This window comes from Penicillium diatomitis (assembly GCF_028827545.1).
Source record: "Penicillium diatomitis strain IBT 30728 chromosome Unknown utg000009l_segment0_segment0, whole genome shotgun sequence".
Lineage (NCBI taxonomy): Eukaryota > Fungi > Ascomycota > Eurotiomycetes > Eurotiales > Aspergillaceae > Penicillium > Penicillium diatomitis.
In genome coordinates this window covers 1,892,603-1,910,699 of record NW_026623181.1, presented here as the reverse complement: position 1 = coordinate 1,910,699, position 18,097 = coordinate 1,892,603, and the positions used below count along the sequence as shown (strand labels likewise).

Genomic DNA, 18,097 nt, shown 5'->3' with positions numbered 1-18,097 from the left:
TCAGGAAAACGGTTGAGTTAGCTTGAGTTTAACAATTAGTTATATATTGATGGAGTCTTCGATTTCTCTTGGGTTAGGGAGGTACTCAGCCCGCCGCCCGGAAATGGAGTGACAAGCCGAAACTACAGACTTTGAACCATGTACATACATGACGGTCAAAGGGCGGGAAACATTCCATGTTACCATTTAAAGGTTTGTCCTGCCTGTCAGTAGAATGATCGGTGTATGGGATCTTTCCTCACCGAATAGCCGTTGTGAAAGACAGCTCGCACAGAATCGGCATGCTGGGAGGAAGATAGGATACAAGATTGAACGTGGTTCAGCTAATGATAGCGCACCATGCTTGGAAGCTAGCCTATGAGAATAGCGTCTTGATGGGGTGAGTCAAGACCAAAGCGAGAGAGACTGCGACGTATGTACACATGAGGAATCAACGATTGGTCGAACACACATTGACCACAAGAAACAAGAAGGACAAAAGGTATAAATATAAGGGGGACAAAAGGTATAAATATAAGGGGGACAAAAGGTATAAATATAAGGGGGACAGGATCGTTATAAGAAGCGTCGGTCGTTTTACGAATCCGGATTGGCGCATGAGGGACAGATTCTTGATGACTGCAATGGCACAAAAGAACTGCACGGACTCGGTTACTTGGCGCTTGGAGGCTGGTGGAGGCGAGGGCGGGACTTGGATTGGGTGAACGACGAGACTGCTTGGGAATTATATCGAGATTGATGGCCAGGCGGACAAGACAGTATTGAGGAATAGGAGCGTAAATCGAGAGTCGCTTGGGGAGATCGTTGGCCGCTTTGGGTTACTCATGGCTGATGATCAAGATGTAAGATGTACGGTCTGATGTCACGTGAGAAACGCCACGTGAGTAACGGGCGAAAAGATACACCTCAGGTCAGTCAAGTCAATCGAAGGTCATCGGGCGTGAGTGAGTTAGCGGGTGAGGTCTGTGGGTCATAGCAGGGAACAAAGGCTGGCGATTGATGGTCCCAAAGAAGACGAAGTTGTGTTGGGCGAGTGGGCAGATCCGGTGCGTATTTCGCAGATCAAGGTGATTTGGGCTTTCCGGCAAGCTCATGGCTCTCGCGAGACACCTCGCTTGTTTCACGCGAGGATGGCGAGATTGAGTCCTCATCGTGAATTGCATCCGTTGGGGGGCCACGGTAGGATTTCCTCGCGAAGAAATACCAGACGGTAGCGATGACGATAAAACCAAAGAACACCACAGAGGCGTAGTTCATGGTCTGCTCAGTCACCTCCTTGGTCGTGGGCATGCAGAACAACGGAATGGCCAGGATACTCCATGCTATATGAGGAGGGGAGACAATCAGCATAACGAGGACAAAGAAAGGGCTTTCAGATGAACATACCGAGGGCAAAGACATTGGCGATCAAGCCAATAACACCAAAGTTGAATCGGCCATTCTTGATATCCTCGCGACGACGGAAGATCAAGGAGACGGCAATAGGACATGCGTAACTGGTAGTCAAGAAGATGACACCAACACCAGAAAAGGCATTGTACGCAGCAGTGGAGCCAAAGTAGATGAGACCGAGCGCGATCTCGATCACCATGCCAAGGGCCATGGCGTTGAGAGGGATATCGAGCTTCTTGTCCACAATCTTCCACCAGCCAGAGCCAGGGATACCGCCATCACGGGCAAAGGCCCAGGTACACCGCGAAGTGGCAGTGACACAGCCAACACCGCAGATCAGACCGAGAACGAGCAGAGGGATGGTCAAGCAGAAGGCTCCGGCAGCATTGCCAATGGCGGCCTTGAAGATAACGGGCGTGGGCTGAGCGGAGTTGATGACCAAGCTCAGCTCTGGCATCACAAAGCACAGGGGAATGAGGAAGAGAAGGCCAGCCAGAAAATTGATGACAATGGTGCCAACCATGGCCTTGGGCACCATAACAGCTGGTTCGCGGACTTCCTCACAGAGTCTGATCAAAAGCGGTCAGTACTTGGGCTGTCTCCTGGGCTGGGTGGAATTTTATTTTGTGTCCAGAAGGGAACGGAAGCTTACGAGATAATCATGCCGGTGGCCGAAGTAGCGTAGGCCGCTTGCAACAGACCAATGCAGAACGACCAGCCCGCTGGCCAACCAGCCTGAGGCTCAAAGTTTCCAAAGACCCAGGACGCATCACGGCGGCCCTGCTTGGCGATGGTAAGCAGGCAGACGACTATGGCGATCAAGCCAGCAATGGTCCAGAAGATGGCAAAGGTCTGCAGATGGAAACAGTTTATCAGCGTAAGTGTATTCGGAGGGGTCATAGCACGTGAGATCGGTGGCGCGGGAAGAACCCGTGACCAGACGAGGGAGGAGCTCGTTTCATATCAAACAGACACACCAGACACCATGGATCGCGCATCTTCGACAGGATCGAAGATGATCCAACAAGAGATGAGGAAAAGCAGACGCAGAGTGGAATAATCGTACCTCGAGCATGGTCAACCATTTGTTGCCATAGGCCGAGATGGCATGCGTCAACAGCGTGATGGCCAGGAAGATCAAGAAAGTCTGCCAAGCACCAAAATCATCGGTGAGTCCGACGCCGGGAGATTTTTCAAAGACATCGAGACAGCCAATGAACAGAAGCGCGGTACCGAAATTGACGGCGAGAGTGATGGTGATGTTTCCAGCGACGTACGACCAGCCACAAATCCAGGATGTGACCCGTCGACACCACAGGGGCGACAGAACAAACGTTTGATAGTATCTAAGGATCGGCCAGGGCGCATTGTTAGTCGATGGGCCCACGACGGCTTCAGAAACCGGGTTATTGTTCCCCTTGTTTGCCCTTGCCATCGTCTGTCGTCTCGCCAAGGTGTTTTCGGGGGGAATGACACTTACACTCCACCAGCAGTCGGATACACCGAGGTAATTTCAGCCAGAGAGATGGCCACGCAGAGAATCAGGAAGGAGATCAACACCCACCCCCAGATGACATTGGCGGAGCCACCGGCGACGAGGGGATAATACAGGGTCGTGGACAGACCATACGGAACGGAGGAGAGAATGAAGCACATGAAGGTGACCTGCCAGATGGAGCGATTGCGCTCCAACTCGGGCTTATAGCCGAATTCTTCGAGGGTGCGGTCTGCATTGGTGTTGCTGGCGCCGGTTTCGACCCGAGTGGCCGAAACCTTGGAGGCGCGCCGCGATGCGTCGGCCTGCATTTTGAGGATCGGACTGGACTTGAAAGTCGAGTTCTTCAGATCAGCGCGGAGACAGGGAGTCGGTCGGAGATGTGATCGCGGAGCGGTGCGTAGTGCGGGGACTCGAAAGCCTCGGAGCTGTATGCGCGATGTGATGCTTCAGGCGTGTTGAATGTACACTTTTCGAAGGACCCGCTAGTGTCTGCTGCTTGCTGGACTTCCACTTCTCAGTATCGGCGTCAGTCGAGAGGCGGAGTTTACGCAATTGACTTTCACACTTGTCAGTCGAGGTGCACAAGGCGGACAGAATCCAGTCGGTACCGTTGGGGTGACAGTTTTTTGAGCTGGAGAAATAGAACTGGGAGTTCCAAACCAGGATGGGAGGGGGCAGATCGCCACCTTTTAGTCCGTCCCGCTAGAACTGATGAGGACTGGGAAAAAAAAAACGAAAAAAAAGGTCCAACCCGCAAGAACAGAAAATGGGGACTCGGCGGGGCAAACGCATCGGCATGAGAACGAGGCTTTGGTGGAGTTTTTCTTTTTCGGCTGGAGACCGTCTGGCGACCGAGTCGGCGGTTGAAGGAAGCGGGTGGGTTGGTGACCACTCACTTTACGTAGTATGGACTCCAATGGAGCGCCCAAGGAAGTGAGGAATCTGGACTCCATATGGGGAAACTCTCCTCCTGGTTGAGACTTTCCCAACTAGATCACTGCAGCTGGTAAGTAAAGATACTACTACTCTGTCTCTTGTGTAGATGTTAGATATTTTGTAGTAAATGACCGCATTCGGCGCATTTGGTTGGATCAAAGTCCACTGACTGTGCCAATGTGGTGGACGTTCGTCGACATTCTTACTTGCATAAAGGCCTGCATGTAGTTGGTTACATGCATCAGGGTAGGCACATACGTAAGGTATTTTTCAAGTCCAGTGTATCTTCATGTAAGGTTGTGACCCGCTTGAAAGTTACTGCTCAATGAGTCAATAGACTCAATACTATACGAGCAGTCAATCCAGTCATCACCACTACATAGTAGTATGACTAGTAGACTACTAGTGGATCTTGATCATCAAGATTCCCTCTGAGAATCTTTCAATACTTTTTGCGACTATGACCCTGCGTAGGTAAGCAGTCAACAATGCCTGGGTCGATTTGGCCTCGAGGGCGAGTGATATACTCTCCGGCAAAACATGTGCCTGGCCATTCTTCATATACAAAGCTTCGATATTATCATTGATGATTTTTCCATCGTACTGTCTCCTTGCACCGCTACCTTACCACCGCCTCGGTCCACGATTGCACAGAGGACCGTGGTCAAAGGTGAACCAATGACGGCGACTACTCGGTTCAGCCCGAGGCATAAGTTGGCAGGAGACCACGACCACGAGGTGTGAGAGTCTCGAATAACGCAGAAAGAAGGAATTGGAAAGTCTGTTCGTCTTCTAGATTTCGTCTGAGGTGCTCCGGTTCCAAGGAAAGGTAGCCATTTCCCGGGAACCAAGAGTCGGCGTGGGTAAGTTTGACCCAATCGTGCCCTTCCGTGGGGCCTTGCGCATGAATGGGAGAGGCCCAGAGCTTGATCGTGAGTTATCTGGGTAAGGAGAGCAACAGCGTATAGATGATAGAATAATATGCATTGTGCAATGTAGTGTTCGAAAGCTCGAGCCTCACAGAAGAGTCCCTAGTCTCTGTGTCCAAAGTATGACATCAGCCGCGTGGCATGGCCAAGTCGCGAACTTGTGATCCCGAGCTGAGTTTCGGCAGACAGTCTCCCAGGATCCGGATCTCATATCTGCAGTGCGCCGAACCGATGGCTTTCGCTTTGCCCGTTTGAGACCTTTGCCGCGACGAGATGGTAGGGGGAGACCGTGAGACTACTACTATCAAGGACGCCACCATACCTCCACCAACGGTATTCTATCCCGTCCGGGCGTTGGAGGCTGTGGATCGCGCGGCCAGTCGCGGGTGATGTCTGGGGAACTCATTGGCCACGGGTGATTTTCCCGCCGCAACCCAGGTTTACACGTGCAGTCCGCTCACGTGACTATGACGCTAACAGAGGGCCTGTTTGACCGGAAAGTGCTCGAATGGAAACCTTGACCCACGCCTGAACAGGATGAGCGGATGAGTGGATAGCGACAATCATCGTTGATCTTGATGTGGTGTGTTGATTTCTCCGTTCAGTGACAGGGAGATTGTGCTTCAAGAATCCCGATACATGTCTTGTCGTACACGGTCTCCCTCACAAAGAGTGAGGCCTCGAGGCACAGACAAGACTCGGTGGCCTCGGAATAGGGGAAGTGGTGATGTCAGCGTCGACCGAAGGTGGATGTTGCCCGAAATTGGCGCACCGCGGCATGGCCACCTCAACGACAACAGTCTTCCACTCCATTCCTCGAGCAAAAGTGGCAGCCTCATCTCTGCCTTACACATAGCCAGCGTGGAGGGTGGAGTAGGTATGGACCACCAGTGGTACATACAGTAGTACAATTGTTGAAGACGACCCCTCCGCGCCAATCGAATCCAACTGCACTGGTCCACGTCCGTACTGGACTCGGACATCTTCCACCACGGTCGGTCGGCCCCTTGTTGAGTGTTTTTGACTTTGAGGGTGGTCCACTCAATCCAAAAAACGCAGGACTCGCGCCTTGGCTGCTGACTGGCCGCGCCCGAGTTGTGACTGTCTCTGAGATGCATCTTCCTCCACCGGGCTGCATCTCTAGCCCGAGGCTCCAACTGGGTGCGCTTTGTGCATGAGGTTCCGCTGTACTAGTCGTCTGCCCTGACCCGGGAAAGGAGACCTCATCGTGGTCTTGAGGGGTATTCGGCCTTGCGCCGGACCGCATGAATTGCCCGACTGGAGGGCGCGAGAATTTCTTACGGTCACAAGTTGCAAAGGATGTAGCTTATGCGCTAGACATCTGACAGAGATCTCTGCTCGTACCTTGGCGTTCTTCTGCTAAGATGTCAGAGGAAACCAAACGCGGGTTAATGATGCACGATGATAAAAAAGACCTAGCCTCCCTAACCGACCACGCTTCACGAGTGTCCTGACTCCTGAGACTCCTGACAAGCCAGAAAAAGCATCCGGTAATCCACTACTGCTGTGGTCCCTAAATTCCCAAGCATGTCTTGAACAGACAAGACGGTGTGCTACCATGTGTTCCATCGACCCAAGTCTCACTAATTTCGCGCTTTGGCCGCAGATGCCAGATCACGACCGTCCCGCAATCTCAACGTGAAACGAATCAAACCCAAAGTATGCCCGTAGCCTAAACTTTGATCGCGTATCCAGGGGTGGCTAGCTCTCTATTGCTCTTTAGACATATTATCCTCGGAATTGACGGCTCGCGAACCGAACCGCGACCGGGAAGATAAGCATACTACTAGTATGCCACACGATCACATTCCGTTCTTGGTGATGTTGCCCTTAGGGCCTTGCAGTCAACGGCGCACGTTAATACAGACTTGTCCCCGGTCACCACTGACGAGGGGGCGCAATCACGGTGGACAGAAGTGGGCGCAGTGGGGCACCTTGGCAGCCCGATGGAGTAGATGGAGCAGATGGAGTTGCACTGTTAATTCGTACCCATTCCCTATAGACGACGGTATCGCACCGAAAGGCACCAAGAGGGGCAACTCGTACTTACTCCTCCGCGATGCCCAGGCTACCGCCAAGTGGGCCACAAACTTCAGAACCCAGCGTGTACAGTACGACTTGCCAGATTGGCGAACGTACGAAGATAGTAGTGGTCCGAAAGGGGGAGGCTACGAAAGGGGGAGGCTACGAAAGTGCAACCACTGAAACATGCTATCGGACCTGTTTGTGGAGGCTATTGAGTGTGTATAATGATCGCGACGGCCTTGGGCCGACATATCTCGCACCTGCAAAGGGGAAGGACACCGCGAGGCTAGACCATGAGCTTCGCAAGATTGGTCGCTTGCATCACATTGAACTATATCTGCGGTAACAATAAAAAATCTCTTGCTGGATCGGCCGTCCGTCAAAAGTCAATGGCAACCTTGAGTGCCTGATGATCTGCGGCGGCTCGGAATGTGGTGTACGCTTCAAGGCCTTGGCTGAACGGGAAGTCTAAGCGAGATTTGCGATCACTCATTAGCAGTCCGTGATTGTGTGTGAGATGCAGTGGGAGATGTGCGAGGCCTCGCGTGGCAGAAACTGGAAAACGACATGGCACACAATGTCCTCATGTTGGCTTTCGTGACTGTGCATACGCGGCTCCGGCGATATTCACGGAGGAATACCGAATGAAGGGAATGAGTGTTAGCGCTTGTACGTACGATGGGTCACCAGCGAGCTAATGTCTAGCTTATCGGCGTTGAGGAGTCTCAGGAGACGTTGAGTAGTGGTCGCATTAACCAGCGACATGTGAATGCCTGCAGATACATCATACAAAGTCAGATCAGCGTCGACATCAAGACATGGTACTTTGCCCAACTTACTGATGTTGCGATCCCACAACTTCTCCAGGTGAAGTTGGACAGGCACGCCATGCACGCCAACATTGGCAATGCGTCCGCCCACCGCCACCAGATCCTGACAAAGGTCAAATGTGGCCGGGATGCCCACGGCTTCAATGACTGAATCAAACCCATACCCATTCGTCAATGCCAGCAGCTGCTCTCGCGTGTCCGAAGCCGAGGATTTGATCGTGGCATTTGCACCGAGTTTCTTTGCGGTTGCAAGTCGCGACTCGTCCAGATCCGCCATGACTATTAGCGATGGAGAATACAGTTGTGCAGTTAACAATGCAGCCATCCCAACCGGACCGGCCCCAATGATCACCACCGAACTACCGGGCTGCACATTTGCACTGAGCACACCACATTCTAGAGCCGTGGGGAGTGAGTCGGAGAGGGCAAGTGCAGCACGCAGGTTGATCGAGGCGGGCAGTCGATGCAGAGAGAGTGATGCATGAGGTACTCGCACATACTCGGCTTGCGTGCCATCGATCTTGTTACCCAAGATCCAGCTGCCGGTGGTGCAGTGCGACGGCAGACCCCGTTGGCAAAACTGACAGGCACCGCATGAAGTCACACAGGAGATCAAGACTTGGTCGCCCACCGAGAGTCCCTGCACTGTGGCGCCGACGGACTCGATCACGCCCACGCCCTCGTGACCAAGTATAAGACCAGGTTGAGCGGTCGGCACGTCGCCCTTGAGAATGTGTAGATCGGTGCCGCAGATCGAAGCATGGAGAAGACGAACAACGGCGTCGGTGGGGTCTTGAATAGTCGGCTTGGGCCGATCAAGCTGTTCGACCTTCCCGATTCCCGTGTAGACCAGAGCTTTCATTGTGGACATTGTGGGTGTTGGAAAAGTTGCTAATGAAATAGTGAGTAGGGCTGTATGTGGTGATTGTACAGCTAGCAAACAAGAAAGACCGATAGCTGGGGGGTCTGTAGATGGCTCCGTACGCACCTTCTGCAGTTGTTGTCCTGGACGGCTGTTGTGAGGATAAAAACGTAAAAGAACTTCGAAGGAATACAACTACTGAAGACGAAAAAAAAAATGAAAACCAGCTCACCGCAATCTATTTCACTACGCACCATATTGCCTGATTTCAGTCCATGCAGGTAGTCGATGAATCATGATTTTCGTTCTGGTGTATCTACTACCGAATCAGTCGTATGGCACCAGCGCGGTACCTTCCGCAGTCACGGAAGCCAAGACTTCTGCACACTTGCAGATGCTTATGAAAATTGCATCAGACGACAACACTTACTGTACACGAAGTGAGTAACTTACTCTGTTCTCAACGAAAGTCAACCATTACGCATTGCGCAGCAGTGAGCTCATCTGGCTGGAGGTCCGTCTGATTGGCATGTGATTGGTGGATACCGATTTTCTTCACCCGTTCCGTCGGTTTGGGTTCGACCCGAGTGGAGATCTGATATCAGATCGATAATCAATGCATACATACATAGTTTGTCGCATGACTGAAAGATAGACTCGACAAACACAGAGGATGATATAACACTAGCATAAATATTGACTACATTTGATAAGATTTGATGCAAAGATCTATCAATCATGGACTGTATGGAGTATAGACTTCTTGTCCTTGATGAGTTCGATTCTAGGGAGGCTCCCGTTATGTTTGTTGACGTACTTGGCATTGAAATGACACTTGTGCCCCATGGGGGTCGAACTTCTCCTCGTTGATTGGTCGATAGAGTTATATTTCCATGGATTGGGACTGTTATTGCTGGCCGAAAGTCGCCTGGTTGACTTCCAAACAGGAGACGCTGCCGTGTGTCTCTCGTCATCGGCTGGGGTGAGTTCCTTCCCATTTGAGTAATCGACGATAGCAAAAAGACTTCGCACTTACCTCTTCTAACTCAATAGTGTAGTCGGCGACAAATTGTGAAGTAATACAGTCACGAGAAGCAGAGACTTCACTCACTATAAGATTCTTCATCTTCTCCAGAATGTTTTCTCCTTCTTCACCACTCTCCAGCGGTTCCGTGCACACTAGAAGATCACTCCGTCGATCATCTCTGCGCAATCCATCGCTTCATCCTCATCTTCACATCCATTCTCATCTCAAGCTCACTTTGCTCCGTCTCACCGCACTTACAAATCGCGGTTCGAGACCTCTCATCCTCATTCTCACCTTCTCCTCATCTCCTCAGCTTCACCCTCACCCTTTCATCTTCATCTCTATCTCTCTCATTCTCACCTCTCTTCTCAACACGCTCATCCTTATCCCAATCCCCTCTCTTCTTCCTTTGTCCCTGTCTCTCCTTCTCTTCCTCCCTGCTTCTCTTCGTCTCTCCTCCTCTTCTGTTGTCTCCGTCTCTCCCTCTCTCCCTCTTTCGCGCGCTCTCGCACGCTCTCGCGTAAGATCGCGCATCCGCCTCCCTTCGCACTTCCCCTCCTTCAAATCCCCCCCTCCCGTCGCAACTTCCCTCCCCTTCTCCTGGAACTGCCAAAAATGGCGTTCCTCAAGAACCTTCTCCGTCTCTTCTCCCGCTTCGCCCACCTGAAGCAGAAGTCCCTTTCTCGCTTCTCTTCTTCACGAAGAGAAGCCACCAATGCCAGCAAGCCCAAAGCTGGCCATCGTGACGGCACGACTACTCCGGATCGATGGATCCGAGAGTACACGGCCGAGATGCAGGCCGGGAAGCAAATCGAGCATCATCAAAGGCTCGTTACCTCCCGGCTGCGATCCTTCCAAGACCTCTTCGACCAGCCAGGGCCATCCAATCCATGGTTCCTCGGCGACATCATCGAGTGCGAGGAAGAACTCGAGCGGCTCCATCGAGAGATGGCCGCTCACCGTGCTCGGGTCATCGAACTCGAGGCCCACCGACCTCCCCGCTGCAAGGCCTACAAATAGAAGGCTTGCACCGCCGACATCCACAATCGGCGCGACAGGACTTGGGCAACTGAAATGCCCCGACTCGACTGAGTCGCCTTGGTGCTGGAGTTGAGCTGGAGTATGATTTTTGGGGTTGTGGGGTTGCCTCACAACCCAGTATCGTCATGTTTATTGTTTTATTCGTACGTTCCTGCCTTGTCGTGTTTTTGATGTGTGAACTTCTGATGAGCGTTGATTGCCGCCTGCATTTGTGGTGTTTTTGTTGGGTACAATTACCCCAAATCGTGTTGTTTATGGTCTGATTCATATCTTGGCGTTGGTTGTTGCCGTTGGCCTCTTTCTGTTTGCGTCTTTGACTTGTTGATTGGCGATCGAAGCCTGTTTTCTTATTGTTTGTTCTGCATCTCTGAACTTTGGCGTTTTCTTCGTTCGCATGTGCTGTTTGCGTTGGATGAATGTCCGTTTCATTGTGCATTTGGCGTGTTGCCGTCTGTTACATACTTACATAGGTGACTTTGTTATCAGTTTAGTGTTAGCAGCAACAGTTATTATTATCATCGCGATGTTCATTCAACCTTTGAATCGAATTCAAATAATGATTATCCGTCACATCCTTTACCTGACACTTCATTCACTGTAGACGGTCGATACCTGTCTTACTCAAGAACAGTCAGTGGAGGGCACTGGAGGCTACGCTAGAGCCCGGAACTTGCGGAGAAGGCCAACGTCTTCGGGTAAACATAAGACAAAGAAGATATTGGGATCGATCCCTGTCTTCATTGACCGAGCACAACGGGAAGAGCTCGGCTTTCAACCTTTGACTCAATCTAATCTCAATCACCACCTTTGAGAGTTGACATCATAGTGCTGCTCTATAGCATAAGCTTCATGCTATATGTAAATCTGAAATGACGTATGGGCTCATCAATACCCGAACAGATTGGCTCTCTTCAGAGGCATAGCTCTTGACTCACAGCTACTAGAGCATGAGCTCAAAGTCAACGTGAAGGATTCGTGAAGCAGACGCTGTTTGACAGTCCTCTGAATCAATATGTCAAAATTTGCCCCTTCATATCATTGGGTTTTGAGGGCTAGTCACGAGTGAGCACACAAAAGACTAAGATGTAAGATAATTGGGCTGGTCACCTCGTCCTCTATATGAAGTTGGTTGAGTTGACGTCCATGATGACCGCTGGTTAGGTAGGTATTCCCCCTCTTGTTTGATTTGTTAATCTGATCACCCTTCCGTCCGATTATTATCAGGTGAGCGATCCTTCATATGTAATTATGGGTCAAGTATTTGGTCCTGTTTCATGTGCTCGCTCGTAGACTGTGTGTTTGTTATCGTCGGAGAGAAAAGGAGCTCGGTCAGTCTTCGCCAAGTGTGTACCTTGATCCATTGCTTAAGTCACGAGTCACAAGCCCAAGCAACGCCAAACCTGACGTCCGTTAACATCTTACGGTCAAGTTTTCGGAACTCCCCACGTTAATGGATCCCATGATACATCGATTGTGGTCAATGGAGGTAGTCTGAGAATATGGTGAGCCTGGAGTGTATCGTTTCTTCCATTATGGATGTCCTTTCATCATCCCGTCCTTAGATCGATCAAGTTCGCTCGTCAAATGATGAGATTTGGATGATCATGTCAAGCAGTAGTGAAATCCAGCAACCTGTGCGACATGTGGAGAATAACAAAGTCAACCTTTGAACTTCTTCAGTGGGAATGGGTACAGTTGTAATGCCATATCCGGCCTCAGGCATCAAATATGCTGCAGCTGACTCAGGTGGACCACCCCTGCCCCCCAGTGACAGCGATGCGCTCCCATTTACCTTCACAGATCGGGGTACGTAGAGGGAGATACATGAATCTCCACAAACACGGTGGATCGGTCCCATTCGACTAAATGCTTAATCATGGATCGTGATGGATTCTTTTGCTCTCTGCTACCCAGTTGCTAGATCATATTGTTGTCGTCTTCATCAAGAGTATCGTTACTTCAACTAGACTGCATCATGTGTCGGTACATCGAAGCGTGAGAGATTGTCTGGACTCCGATGTTAGCCGTCTTCAGGCCGCCGGTAAAGTTTCCGACTGATGATCACCTGATCAGTCCAGCGTTGTTGGTTCCCACCACTTCGATCTTGACTTTTGGCCATCCCTCCATTGTTTATGCTTTGATTTTGTCTTTTGAACCAGGCCAGATTGAAGGATCAAGTACTTTGGCTGGCTTGATAATTGGGCCATGGCTCTCATGCTTTTCCCATTTCCTCGATCAATCTCATTGCCTCCACCGACCATCCAAGCGTGCCCTGTCACAATTCTCACGCGGATCGGCTGATGATCCCCTCAGCCGTTGCCGCGCCCTGATAAGCCACGTTCCTTTTGCATGTCGCCTCGCCGCCCACACCTCGAATTCTCGTGCAATGGGCCATAGCGCAGGGCACCGTCCACCACTCACCAACGCCGCTACATGAACCCTGTCCAAACGCCTCCCGGCACCCGGGGGGCGCTGTACTGCAGGACCCGACACCGGCCCGGTGCTTGCAGCCATCCGTTTGACGCTTGACCAGATCGGCAGACGGATCGCTCTCGTCGCTTATTCGGCCTCTTGAAGGATCATGAGCATCACCACACTTAAGTGTCGGCGTTGTTAGAGGCAGTCTAACGCACGTCGCCTCTCAACCGTTGGTACCGGGCCTGACCGGCGAGCGCTTCCGGTGTGGCTTTCCATGCTATTGTCTAAAGGTAAATCATTCGATGAAGGGCGTCGCTTAGAGTGATGCTTCATCGGTGGTTATCATATCAATCACGAAAGTACCACCAATCGCGTTCTTCACGAAATTGAACGAAGTTCGGTAATGTGCCCTTATACTAGACGAATTATTCGCGGAGCATGTTCGATACTCAAAGCATGACACCAGCCTTGATGGACAGTATTTGTACTCGGGTATTAACATGATGCATGTCACCATTTCATGCGAAGTATGGTGCAGATGTATGCACATGTAGCCACCCACAGGATTTCTTTCGCTCATCTGATGCCACTTTCCATTATGACGTTTGTTTGATCAGTGCTTGATCGTTACTAGCAAATATTGATCCATTGACCGTCTATAATTTTGTCTCCCGGGCGAAGATGCAAAAGACTAAAAGTACCAGAAGTGTAATTTTTCGGCTGGAGTCTGGCAACCACAAGGTTCGGCTTGTCCAACCCTTCTTTCGTTCACGTGCCGACCGTGGGTTCCGGTTCTGCCAGGCCAAGCGCGCGGCCTTTGCATCCACGGGCCATAACTTTGTTTTCACAGCCGCTGTCACAGCCAACCAGGGATGCTTGAGAATACGGACGGATACTCAGCAAAGACAACTTACGTTCATAATCGAGCCTCGGGATAGAGAATGAGATGGAGCAATTTCCTCTCGATAGCACGGCATCAAATGCTCGTTCATAGGTTCGAGCCACCGCGTCAGAAGACCGGATCAAAGTCTAAAACCACACCCCCCAATATCACCGTTGTGACTCGCGTGAGACCTATATCCTCCGAAGAAGGATCCTGGGGACTAGTTGTTGCTGTTTGCTCCCGATCTGATAGTATCGGAGCCGTTGATTTGCATAAGCTGCGACGTGTTGTCGGGGGAGTCCCCCCTTTGATTGTGAGTACCTCGTGATCTCCTCCCCGGACCTTGTTCGAGTCCGACTTCTGTGTAGCATTGCTGCAGCATCGTGGCGGTAGTGCAATCTCGATGTACCTAGAATCTTAAATGGAAAGAGATTATGACTCCAAGAACTGATGGTTACTTACTAGTCCTCCTCATTTCGATTGGTGCAGATGTTCAAACCAAGATAATCTATGATGATGTAGTACACTCCCTAATTCCCTGGGCATGGGATGGAAATGTCGGAACGCTTTTCGCCTATGGGCAAAAAGGATCCGGGAAAACATTCACCGTGCGTGGTTTAGAGCATCTGGTTGCGCAATCTCTATTCGATGGGACATTAGAGGGTGAGCGGAATCTCTACCTTGCCATCTTCGAGCTAGCCGGCAACTCTGCCTATGGTAAGGAAATTCATTCGATGAGAGAATGTCTAATTCTTCTCATCCTCGGTAACTGATCATCTGGCTTAGATCTCTTGAGTGCTCGCGCGCCTTTCCCGGTTCGAGAGGACCACCTTGGCACGACCCAATTGGTTGGGATTCAGGAGTCTCAGATAGGAAGCACACCTGAACTGCTTGCTCTCCTCAATACAGCAAATGAGCTTCGAAGATCAGCGCATACAGTCAAGAATGACGGTTCTTTACGCTCACACGCAGTGTGTCGCATTCGAATTGAAAGGCCGTCACAGGAGCCAGGGAGAGATGGCATCCTATATCTGATCGACCTCGCTGGCTCGGAAGCAGCACGTGATGTCTTCTCGCACTTGACAGAGCGAATGAAAGAGACTCGTGAACTCAATATGAGTCTATCTGTGTTGAAAGATTATATTCGAAGCATGCCGGGCATCGACAAGGGTGATGGAACCGCCCCATCGAAAGCGTATATTCCTTTTCGTCAAAGCACCTTGACCAAGGTCCTGAAGCATCTCTTTGATTCGTCGGAGAGTCGTCAATGCCGGACTACTGTTATCGCTTGTATCAATCCGAGTTTCCTGGACACCGGAGCTAGCAAGAATACCTTGCGCTATGCAGAGATGCTTTGTCAATCTCAGCCAGCCCCGAAATGGGAGGTGCATTACCCCAGCGCTCATACCATGCATGACCTTTCGTATAGGGTAGCCAATAAAGAAAAGCAGGTTCCCGTACTTGGATTGTTGAGGTCATAGAATTGTCGAAGGAACCTTGGCATGTATCTCAAGAAGCCTGTAGGATAACCTAACATACCCGGTAGTCAATTCATCCACCAAACTAACTCCCCTGGGTCAGTACCATCACTTGACTAAACTCTTCGTGTTGCTTATCATTGTCTCCACGCAGAGCCCCACTTGGTTACCCCGGCGTGCAGCGAGACCAAACCCAAAGTTGCTGTCGCTGCTTACCCCAGAGTCAGAACCGGGTCTAGCGGGGACCCGTGGACTCGACTGTGTGGGGTCCACCAGACTAACCATATTTGTCATGGCTGATTATTCCACTCTTATCTTTTCAAGCCCGCGGTGGCGCCCACTCAGCTCCCTCCATTCAAACCGTTCTCATGTGCCTAACATGCTTTCTTTTGAGAGACCTGTCACCGCGCCGGTCTGGTGTAGGCCCGTACCTACTACCTAGTCGCATGCGATCCACAAGTGCTTTCCCCGACCCGAAACTAAGCGGAGAAATAATTGTATAAGAACACCGACTCCCACTTCCCTACATAGTTCGCCAACGATTGAGTCACATCAGCCACATAGGTGATAAAGGGACATCTTCTCCCACTCTTGAATCTTTCAAAATATCACTATGACATCCATTGAACATGTGGCCCCGGAGGCCAAGGGTGACGAGCATCACGTCAACATGTTGGAAAAGGGTCGCACAGTGTCTACTCTCGAGGCCAACTATCTCGATGATCGCTACGAAATAACACAACGTGGTCTGAAGAACCGTCATGTTCAACTCATGGCTCTAGGTGGAACGATCGGCACAGGTGAGTCTGCCACCGCGACATTGCCCGTTGCGTCTCTCGTTGCTGATCGTGGGACTTTTCCTGCGTCACAGGTCTCTTCGTCGGATCCGGACAATCCCTGCACACCGGTGGGCCTGCGAGCTTACTGATATCATACATCGCCATTTCAATACTCGTATTCTCGATCGCCACAGCGATAGCTGAAGTGGGAGCTTATCTTCCCGTCCACGGTGGTTCGATGGCTTCACATGGCCATCGATATGTCAGCCGAAGTCTGGGGTTTTCCATGGGTTGGCTTTACTGGTAAGTAGAGCGAAGGTCACTGGGTACGCTGTTTTCCGGACTAATTCGTTGTGGAAGGTACTCTCTGGGCATTCTTGTCCCATACGAGACCACAGCTGCCAGCTTAGTCATAGGCTATTGGAACAGCACAATCAACGTTGCTATATGGATCACCATCATGACAATCGTCATTGTTGCCCTGAACTTCCTTCCCGTGCGCTTCTACGGCGAGTCTGAGTTTTGGTTTGCGGGAATCAAAATCATTACTCTGATCGGACTGTTGATCGTCTCCTTCATTCTGTTCTGGGGTGGTGGCCCCAATCACCAGCGTCTGGGATTCCACTACTGGAAAGAGCCCGGCTCCTTCAACACGTATCTGGTTGACGGTGATATCGGTCGCTTCGTCGGACTGCTCAAATGCGTTGTCTCCAGCGCGATCGCTTTCATCTTTGCTCCTGAACTGATCATCGTCAGTAGTGGCGAGATGGAGTCCCCTCGACGCAACGTGCCTCGTGCCGCTCGCCGCTACATCTACCGTCTGGTGTTCTTCTATATCCTCGCGGCGCTCGCTATTGGTGTGATTTGCCCCTCCAACGCTTCTCAGCTGACTACCGGCAGTGGCAGCGTCAAGTCTTCTCCGTTTGTGGTGGGCATTCAAAACGCTGGCATCCCCGTCCTTGATAACATTATCAACGCCGCAGTCTTGACCTCCGCCTGGTCCGCAGGCAACTCGTTCCTGTACATGTCTTCCCGCTCCTTGTACTCGCTGGCCGTGTCGGGTAATGCTCCCAGCATCTTCAAAACTTGCAACCGGTGGGGAGTTCCGTACTATGCAGTGGGCGTCTCAGCACTCTTCTCACTTCTGGCCTATCTTTCCGTCGGCAGCAGCAGTTCTGTGGTCTTCAACTGGCTGATCAACTTTACCAATACCTCTGGGTTCATCTCTTGGATTTGCTGCTGCATCGTCTTCTTCCGCTTCCGCAAGGCGATCGCCGTTCAGGGCATTGAGCAGCCGTACAAGTCAAGTATCCAGCCCTACGGCGCATACTTTGGCCTTGCGGGTGCCACTCTGATGCTGTTGATCAACGGTTTCACCGTCTTCTTCCCATCCCAGTGGTCTGTCAGCAATTTCTTCACCGCTTACATCGGAATTCCCGCCTTCTTGGTGCTGTACTTGGGTCACCGATTGGTCTACTGGAATGACCGCTGGGCTTGGCGTTCTGAAGACGTCGACATGCAGACGGGATTGCAGGAAGTCATCGATGCAGAGCAGCCGGAGGGACCCAAGCGTTCGCGGTTCAAGATATGGTGAATCTTTCATTGAAAATATAACGGGTTCCCCATTTCATATCGAGTGCCTGGAGCCTCGAGCTGTATTCCCATGTTGTTTATTATGTCAGCACATTCGTTTTCAGGTGAAGTTGGGCCGCAGTCACCAGTAAAATATTAACAATCTTCCGATGACAACCTTATATACAATTGCCAATAGTTCCAAGTTCTTTCAATCCATGGGAGTTTTGGGTGAAATCATCATATCGCTGTATGACTAGGTGATCATTTCAAGGCAGACATTGTATCGTTGAGACCTAGGGTAGACGTAGACGAAAAGCCCTACAAGCAAAACATCGGAGAACACTTCTCTTATCGATAACACAAGATCCGCGTATATACGGCGGCGGACAAGAGCACCCACACA

The 18,097-nt window shown here is 51.0% G+C and overlaps 5 protein-coding genes across 5 annotated transcripts; 3 read left to right on the top strand and 2 right to left on the bottom strand.

Moving 5' to 3' along the window:
* Positions 1-1,062: 1,062 nt before the first annotated feature.
* Positions 1,063-3,198, bottom strand: N7539_007069 (putative amino acid permease; the record flags this gene model as incomplete). Its single annotated transcript, XM_056936670.1, has 5 exons — positions 1,063-1,322; positions 1,387-1,961; positions 2,045-2,244; positions 2,459-2,738; positions 2,873-3,198. 5 exons carry the CDS (start codon positions 3,196-3,198, stop codon positions 1,063-1,065), a joined length of 1,641 nt encoding a protein of 546 aa, XP_056788605.1.
* Positions 3,199-7,180: 3,982 nt separating this feature from the next.
* On the bottom strand, positions 7,181-8,502 carry N7539_007068 (zinc-dependent alcohol dehydrogenase family protein; the record flags this gene model as incomplete). Its single annotated transcript, XM_056936669.1, has 3 exons — positions 7,181-7,269; positions 7,479-7,574; positions 7,641-8,502. The coding sequence occupies 3 exons, from the start codon at positions 8,500-8,502 to the stop codon at positions 7,181-7,183; spliced, it is 1,047 nt and encodes a 348-aa protein (XP_056788604.1).
* A 1,633-nt stretch (positions 8,503-10,135) lies between these two features.
* On the top strand, positions 10,136-10,540 carry N7539_007067 (uncharacterized protein; the record flags this gene model as incomplete). Its single annotated transcript, XM_056936668.1, has 1 exon — positions 10,136-10,540. The coding sequence occupies one exon, from the start codon at positions 10,136-10,138 to the stop codon at positions 10,538-10,540; it is 405 nt and encodes a 134-aa protein (XP_056788603.1).
* A 3,419-nt stretch (positions 10,541-13,959) lies between these two features.
* N7539_007066 (uncharacterized protein) lies at positions 13,960-15,343 on the top strand (the record flags this gene model as incomplete). The annotated part of the gene is made up of 3 exons (XM_056936667.1): positions 13,960-14,179; positions 14,328-14,579; positions 14,649-15,343. 3 exons carry the CDS (start codon positions 13,960-13,962, stop codon positions 15,341-15,343), a joined length of 1,167 nt encoding a protein of 388 aa, XP_056788602.1.
* Positions 15,344-15,953: 610 nt separating this feature from the next.
* On the top strand, positions 15,954-17,713 carry N7539_007065 (proline permease PrnB; the record flags this gene model as incomplete). Its single annotated transcript, XM_056936666.1, has 3 exons — positions 15,954-16,140; positions 16,212-16,422; positions 16,480-17,713. The coding sequence occupies 3 exons, from the start codon at positions 15,954-15,956 to the stop codon at positions 17,711-17,713; spliced, it is 1,632 nt and encodes a 543-aa protein (XP_056788601.1).
* Positions 17,714-18,097: the final 384 nt, after the last annotated feature.